Source organism: Phalacrocorax carbo, chromosome 11, assembly GCF_963921805.1.
Source record: "Phalacrocorax carbo chromosome 11, bPhaCar2.1, whole genome shotgun sequence".
NCBI classification, from domain to species: Eukaryota; Metazoa; Chordata; class Aves; order Suliformes; family Phalacrocoracidae; genus Phalacrocorax; species Phalacrocorax carbo.
The window spans coordinates 2,394,991-2,403,248 of record NC_087523.1 but is presented as its reverse complement, the minus strand read 5'-3'; the positions used below and the strand labels follow the sequence as shown (position 1 = coordinate 2,403,248).

The 8,258-nt window shown below is 49.6% G+C and overlaps 1 protein-coding gene across 1 annotated transcript; it reads right to left on the bottom strand.

Moving 5' to 3' along the window:
• Positions 1 to 4,217: 4,217 nt before the first annotated feature.
• Positions 4,218 to 6,866, bottom strand: GPR174 (G protein-coupled receptor 174). Its single transcript, XM_009509466.2, has one exon. The coding sequence runs from the start codon at positions 6,443 to 6,445 to the stop codon at positions 5,447 to 5,449; it is 999 nt and encodes a 332-aa protein (XP_009507761.1). The 5' UTR covers positions 6,446 to 6,866; the 3' UTR covers positions 4,218 to 5,446.
• Between the last annotated feature and the right edge of the window lie 1,392 nt (positions 6,867 to 8,258).

Here is an 8,258-nt window from a genome sequence, read left to right as displayed (position 1 = left end):
CAGAAGGGAGAGCTGCTCTGCAGGGAGATCTGGATAGGCTGGAGGAGTGGGCCAGCAAGAACCTTATGAAGTTCAGTAAGGAGAAGTGTAAGGTCATGCACCTGGGGAAACATAATCCAGGATTGCAGCACAGACTGGGATCCACCTGGCTGGAAAGAGCAGCTCTGTGGGAAGGGACCTGGGGGTCCTGGTGGACAGAAAGCTCAACATGAGCGAACAGTGGCTGCTGCGGCCAAGAAGGCCAACAGGATGCTGGGCTGCATCAAAAAGGGCATCGCCAGCAGAGATAAAGAAGTCATCATCCCGCTCTACTCAGCGCTGGTCAGGCCACACCTGGAGTGCTGTGTGCAGTTCTGGTCCCCGCTGTACAAAAAGGATGTGGGCAGGCTGGAAGGGGTCCAGAGAAGGGCCACCAGGATGATCAGAGGACTGGGAAGCTGCCATAGAGGACAGGCTGGGAGGGCTGGGTTTGTTCAGCCTTGAGAAAAGGAGGCTCAGAGGGGACCTCATCCCCGTGTACCAGTACTTAGGGGGCAGCTACAAAGAAGATGGAGACTCCCTTTTTACACGGAGTCCCATGGAGAGGACAAGGGGGATGGACACAAGTTGCTCTTGGGGAGATTCCGGTTGGACACGAGAGGGAAGTGTTTCACAGTGAGGACAGTCACCATTGGAATAATCTCCCCCGGGAAGGGGTTGACTTGGCCACGTTGGACACCTTTAAGAGCCGTCTGGACAAGGTGCTGGGCCATCGTGTCTAGACTGGGCTCTTCCTAGAAAGGTTGGACTAGATGATCCCTGAGGTCCCTTCCAACCTGGCATTCTGTGATTCTGTGATAAATGCTGGAGCTCTTCTGCCCTGACTTAACTGGCAGCGTGAGCCAGGCACTGTCCAGGCAGCTCCAGTTTATGTGCTCTCTTTTTGTCAGGGTATTCATCAAACCACCTCTGACAAGATTTTATCTGTTTTTGTTGTTTTTGTTTTTTTTTTCATACTGGATGGCACTGACTTGTATCTGGGTCACTCGCTGTGGCTTTTTCTTCAGTTACTGAGGTGTGAGGAGCGGTGTCCAGCAGCACCGCGTTTGACGTCTGTGTGCCTTCACAGCCAGCGAGCTGTTTTTGTGACACTGGGGATGATACTAATTTTTAGCCTGTAACAACAAAATGAAAAAGGAAGTAAACAGTGAAGTAAAAAGTGTCAAAGTTTGCTGCTGATGCAGCCTTAACCGGAGCAGGAAAATGTAACAGCAGCTATGGAGAAACGGGGAGTCCTCAGGTTGTTGAGTAACCAGATAAGAAAATAGCAAATGAAGTCTAGTGCTGTTGAAAGACGTGTAAGGGGGAAGAAATGCCGCTTAGGCAAGAGGAGATGTAAATTGGCTCGTTTCATGAAGAAAGGCGATATTTTGAGTTACGTGGATAGCTCGTGGGCGACGGCTGGCGATAGCAGAGGAGGTGAAGAGGATGTTGGAAATGTGACGGGCTGTGGCCATGAAGGACCTGTGCTGTGGCCGTCAGCACGTGGCCCTTCTCCCACCCAGGAGGTGGCCGGGGGTCCTGAGCGAGGGGGAGACCTCATCTCCGCTGAGGCACGAGGCGCGCAGAGGAGCTGAAAAGGGAACTGGTCTCTCGTGGTGCAAGAGGAAAGGACACCGAAAGGTGTTGTCAGGTGGCTGCCTCAAAGTGACAGCAGTACGTTTCCAAGCCATGTACACATAACTAAAATAGGGAATTCATTGCTGCTGGGATGAGGGGGTTCAGATGTTGGTCAAGCAGGTTGGAAAAGAGCTTTTCGTGGCTCTGGAGAGTGATGCTTTCAGTGCAGCTGCGGGAGACCCCCCAGCCAGTGGCTGAGGACGGCTGTGCCTGGGCAGGATTGCTGCCCACAGCCCGGCGTTTCAACGCTCTCCCCAAGCGGACCATCTGTAGTAAGTGAGCTGCTTCGGTGGTCTCTGACCTGTCTCAACCCAACCGTCTCGCGAAGGTGTAAAGAGGAGAACGTGAAGAGGGGCGGGCGCAGCTCTCCCACTTCCGCAGCAGCCTTCACTTGCAAGTACGGTTTTAAGTCTCAATGTGCAAAAAGACAAAAAAAACCCCATCATGTCTCTTCTCTTGATGACAATGACACAAAGGAAGCTGTGAGAAGCGGTGCCTGAGGTGTGATGAAATCGTTGGCACTTTCCGCGGCGCGTGGGTTTGGAGGCGCGCGGCTGTGTGGGAGTCAGTGGAAACAGGGCTGCGGCGTGCAGCCGATAGCTCCGCTTCCACCCAGAACTGTGTCATCCTCATTCGCCTCGTTCTGTTGGGTATAAATAATACTTCCCCAAAATAATAACCCGTGTCTTGATGCTGTATCTGAACAGCTTAAGATCCCCAAGCATCCCCCGAGACCTTCCCTGGGTCTGTGCTGTTGCCACAGATGGCTTTTTTTGGGATCGGGACGATGCAGCCTGCCCTCAGCATGCCCCTGGCTTCCAGTTTCAGGGAGAGTCCTTGAAAGAGGCTTCTTGCCCTGCCAGATACAGAATAACTCTCCTGAAACATAACTGCTGCTGCAAAAAAAGAGAGAATATACCTTTTCTTTTGGCCTAGCACAAATTAAATCTAACTCTGTGTCAAAAAGCCACACGTCACTTCAGCACAAAGTCCACCTGGCGAGGTCCTGGGCAGACACTTCAGCGCTTTGCTTCTTGGCAATAACAACCCTCTCAGGGGAGAGGTGCTTCTTGAGCAACCAGAGGAAATACTTCCTGCAGAATAAAGGGGGTATTTTGGGGTTTGTTTTTTTTATTTTTGCTCTCAGTTATGTTCTCATTCAGATTCCCAGTCCAGTGCTGCAGACCAGATTTATTACTCAAAAGGCTTTCCGGAGAAAAGATTTCCATGGGAATATCAGCTTCTGCTGGCTTTGAACAGGCTAAGGGAGAGCTGCGGCCAGAGCTGAGCAAAGTCCACGTGAAGAACTGGATCTTGCCTAGCACAGAGCTCGAAGCTGGGCAGAAAAGCGATTGAACAGCAATCACTCCCTGCTGCTGCAGTGGCTGGGCATCACTTGACTTCTCCAAACCTCCGGTGTGCCACGTGCCGTCCCCACTTGAGGCTTTCTCAGATGGCAAAAATGCAGCAGAGCACCTCTGCTGGTGTGTGATCACTCCGGGGCTCGAGCATGGGCTGGTATGGATCCCGCGCCATCAACAGGGCACGAAAGTACACCTTCAGTTAATCTAAGCAATATCTTGATTCTCCAGGTGTCCGTGGTGACATCAGCTTGTGAGACCTCTGCGATGGAGAGCGTGGTCGTGGCAAGCCCCGCCTGGGGCAGGGGGGCTGTGGCAGGGGGAGGGCAGGCAGGTCACTCATGAAATCGGCTCATGTGAGCTACCGTGACTATTACACCCGACTTCCTGTAAAAAGAGACCGTTAATACTAATATGAATAAACCACGTTGCTATAGCAGCCGAGGAGACGGCTCGCGTGGCACCCACAGAATTTTCTAGCTGGGAAAACTGAAGCTTATTGAGGTTTTTCTCATTGAACAATTTCTGAACTTCTGACACCATTTTGTGTAACATCCTTTCCCCTCAGAAGCTAAAAGTAGCTTGGGGGAGTTGTACGGGGCCATCTTGCTCCCCTCCCACGTGCCTGGGGACGGGGGACAGAAGGGACGGTGATGGGCTTGGGCCGGTGCTGGCCTTCAGCTGCAGGGATTCACGTTGTCTCGGCAGACCTCTCGTGGGGGGCAGCTGAGCCGCTGCAGTTCGCAGCAGCGTGTTTTGTCCCTTTGCGAGCCAGCATTTTGCTTTTGTTCCCAGCGCAAGGAGGAGGTTAAAATAATTTTGAAAAGGGCATCTAAAATGTTCTGCAGCTGCTCGAGAGGCATTGGCAAGCCAAGGGCTGCCACGCTTCGGTGCGTGGAAGTGCGTGTTGGTGATGCAGGCGGTTACGGAGGGGAGAGTGGGCCCAGAACTGCATTTAAAATTTTTTTTAAAAAAGGATTTTTTTAAAATCACATAAAACAGGAAGTAAAAAAATTAAATATTTCTTCATTGCTGTGAACAAATTACAGTGTGCTTTGTGGTTTCCGTGAATTAGCAGTGCTTACTCAGCCAACACACTCAGATACAGACACACTGGCTCAGGCTCGGTGGAGTTTTGTTTTATTATATAACACGGTTTTTGAAAAGAAGAAAAAAAGTCTTATGTGGTACCAGCACTCTCTGGGATTCACATCATTTTTCTACAAGATATATATATTTTTTATAAATTAAATCTATAAAACAAACACTTGCATTAAATAAAACCTAGTACCGTCACAGTATTTTTAGATTTCAAAACATAACATTTCAAACGTTCACAGAAAAATAAATGTTACAAGAAGGTGCAAATGAAATGCCAGTCAAGCCCAAAGCTTCTGTTGTTTCATTTTAAAGAAATTGTTATTAAAAACACATCCACGTTTGAGCCTTTCTTAAAAATCTCGCGTAGCCTGTTGTGGGGCACCTTTGGCTCTGCTTATAGGGAGTTCCCATTACTGTAAACTTCAGGAAGGTTTGGTTCCTCTGACTGCGTTTTAATCAAGCTGCTGTTAACGAAGAGTAGATGTGATGGCGCAGGGTCAGTTATCAGTGAAAGGGAAATAATTTGCCCCATCTTTGGTGAAAAGAGGACCCGAAAGGCTTGATGGACATCTAGCCTGAATAAATACCCCCAAAGCACAGCCCTGCGGTTAAAGCTTATCCAAGGCAGCGACGTGGCTTCAAACCATATGGCTTGTGATCCACAAATGGGAACTGGTGGCAGAAAAATAGTGTCTGAACGCTTCAGTGACTTTGTGATTTGGGGGCATGTCATTTGCTACACCCCAAAACGGAAGCTCAGTTAATTATTTAGATGGCAAGTCCTTTGGGGCCACCTTACGCTCCTCGCTGCGTGGTCAACATGGCTTGAGGCAGGCTCTTGGCACTCCGCAAAAATTAGTCGCTGCTGGATTGTCTTTTGCTTCAGAAATATATATAAACTGTGTCACCTACTAATTTTCAGGATGACATTCTTCCTGTGTAGCAAGACCCCCAAATCTTTGCCGCCTCTTGCTGGAGCCAGGGTGCGTGACCAGGTCTCGGCCGTGTAATGGCCCCACCGGTGACAACGGGGCACAGCATTGCCCCTTGCCATGGGTCCGCGTCCTCCTCCTACTGCCCAGCTTAGAAATATTACACGGGGTTGTTTATTTATATTTAGAGAAAATTTGCAACCAAAGTATTAAATCAACATATTTGCGGTGAGGTTTGGGGTTTGGGGGTTTTTTGTTTGCATTTCTCCACTGAAATCAGCAGAAGCTTGTCTGAGTTATTGCTCTCAGTGTCTGGGGAAAAAGAAAATTGGGCCAAACCCCAAAAGATAGTGAACATTTGAAGTCCTGGCAACCGTGTGGGGAAGGCCGGTGCTAGTAGTCCATGGTGTCCTCCCTGAGCGGCTCTCTGGAGTGCTTCCTCACGTAACTGAGGTTGTGGAGCTGAATGCTGTCTTGCAAATCCTGCCTGGAAAGGCGTCTCCTGAACTCATCTGTAGTGAAGTAGTAGATGACTGGGTCCACGCAGGAGTTCAAGCTGGCAAGGCACAAAGCTACCACGTGAAACACCGAGATCACCTTCTGGATGCACCCGTTCTTAATCGTTTTGGTTTTGACAAAGAAATCTAATGGAAAGCTGATGTGATAAGGTGCAAAGCAAATCAGAAATACCAGAGCACAAGTGAGAATCATCTTTAAAGCCTTTTTTTTCTCTCCGAGGTCATGTGAAGCAGAATTTTTTTCTTTTAGTGATAAGACAGTCTTCCATGAGCAGTATAGGATAATGAGTAGGGGTGTTATGAACCCCGCCAATTCAGCTATAGTCATCATTGCAATGGAGGCGGGAAGCTCAATTTGCTGTACGGGGAGATCCACAAAACACGTGGTGGTGGTGCTGGTGCTGGTGGTGTTTTGCTGGTGAAGCCTGAGGAGCGGGAAAGGCAAACAGCCGACACAGACGACAACCCACCCGACGATGCTGATATACACATCACAGATGCGTTTGCAGTCGTTGAATTTGAATGGGTATATAAGAAACAAGTATCGTCTTACGCTGATGCAGACCAAGAAGTAGATACTGGCGTACATATTGACGTACTTCAGGTAGAAGCAAAACAAGCAGAGAGCTCCTCCAAATTCCCACGTCCCGGTCAAGTAGTAGAAGATCCTCAGGGGCAAGGACAACACCTGCGACAAGTCAGCAATGGCTAAATTGATCATAAATATTACAGCCCTTTTAGTCTCTTTCATGTACCCGTAAAAGACCCACAAAGCTAATGTGTTTCCTATTAGTCCAGGGATCAGGATGAAAGTGTATGTAATCGCGTAGTAGGGTTTGAGGTCTGTTTCAGAGCAATTCAAACTGTTCATCATGGTTGTGCTCCAGATCCGTGCTCAGCCCCGGCATGATAACATGGTCCCCACTTGCATCCTGCAGCCAGGTTGCCCTCAGGTTGTTGGTGCTTAAATAAAAGGGTCCTTGGCGTCCGTGTGTGAGGCCTCAGTTAGCAGATCATTGCGTCCATCTGTGGAGGAGCTTCGTTACGGGGTCAGGGAGTTAACTGAAGTCCTGCTCGTGTGCTTTGCACATGCTTTTTGTCAGAAGTTACCGAACCTTATTCTAGTCGCTTGCGGGATTGACAGGGAGGGGATCCACACCGAGAAACGCATCCTTGCGTGCTGAAGCAGTTGACAGTTTGTCACCAGAGCTGCACTTCTGTCACCTTTTGGGTGGCATTTCAGCCACTTCTCTCAGCACAGGAGCTTGACAATCGCCGTGGCCCTGCAGCTGAAAGGTAGAAAGGTGCTGTTATAATGCTGCGGGGAGACGCGGGTCTTACAAAGCGAAAGGTAGGGGAAAGCTTGCAAGAGCGGTAGGAGCATCTCTCTAGCAGACATCTGTTGCTGGTGGCATCCGCGGCGGTCACCTCTTCTCCCGCCTAACAAGCGCCATGCCTCCTCGCCCAGCGAAGGGAGGTGCAAAACCAGCGAGAAACAAATAGAAAATTGGTTTAATATGCTGCTACAAATCAGCCTCCTGTGCTGTACCTCCAAGCAGAAGTCACCCCCGATTGCAGGGTGTATTAAACTTGCTGCCAGGTTTCTGCAGCTGCATCTTTCCCAGCTCCAGCGTTCCCATCCGAATCTCCCTTTGCCCCCAGTTGCATTGGCCTCCCCGTGCCCGGGCGTGCGGCCGGCACAGAGGCGCTCCGGTGAGCGCCGTGCCTGCATCCCTCCTCGCTGCCCCGCCGCGAGCAGAGGGATCCTCTCGCCTCGCACAGCGCTCGTGAGTTTAACACTCCCCTCGTCTTCCCAGGAAAGCCCTTCAGAAACTTCCCACCCGCGCTGCGGCTAGAGACAGCCGAGAGATGACGCAATGAAATCTGCTCCTCGTGTAGATGGGCCTGACACAGGCGCCTGAGAAATGAACATTTTCCACCGGCGCAGCCGCTGCTGCTGCGGCGTGGAGTGGAGCTCCCGAGTCGGTGGCTTTCACCGGACCGGGGTCAACTCTTACATTCACAAACAGAATATAACACATACAACCGACCCACTTATTAAACGCATTTTGCTGTAGAACTACCTGCATTATATGAAATTTGACTTTCGCACAACTGCTTTTTCTAAGCCTTTCCTTTACCCATCTTGCGCACGTGACTGCTGTGGTTGTTGGAAATACCAGATGTCATCACTAAGGAGTCTGTAGGTGGACTTTATTTTAACATTTAAAAAAGAGGAAATCCAGATCTCTAGCCAATTTCTCAGGCTTGCCTTTTGCTTCAGCAAGAAGAATTAACCTACAGGTCTAAGCAGGAGAAGTTTGTAGGTACCAACCAAGATGCCACAGGCATGTTTATAAAGGCAAAATTACACCCTGCTGCAATCCCAGATGGTTTTTCCTGTGCTTTGAGGTATAGGCGTTAAAATGCGAATGTCTGTTAATGAAGACGGTGTTCACGCTTGCCAGTGTGATTGCACCAAAACTTTAAAGTAGCTTCGTGTGGAAACAGAAGATCTTCTACAAAAGGAAACGGTTCGGGGAGGGGGCAGTTTTTCTGTGTCTGTGTAATTTCTCCCACATACAAGCCCAATGAGCATGAGATGTCTTCCTTTCTTCCAGGGAGCCAGCATCTAACATAACCAGTAGAGCAAAATGGCTCATGAAATAATCCCGTTAAACCTCAGA

Coding starts and splice junctions, on each gene's coding strand:
- GPR174 (XM_009509466.2), bottom strand. CDS start 6,445: ATGATGAACAGTTTGAATTGCTCTGAAACAGACCTCAAACCCTACTAC.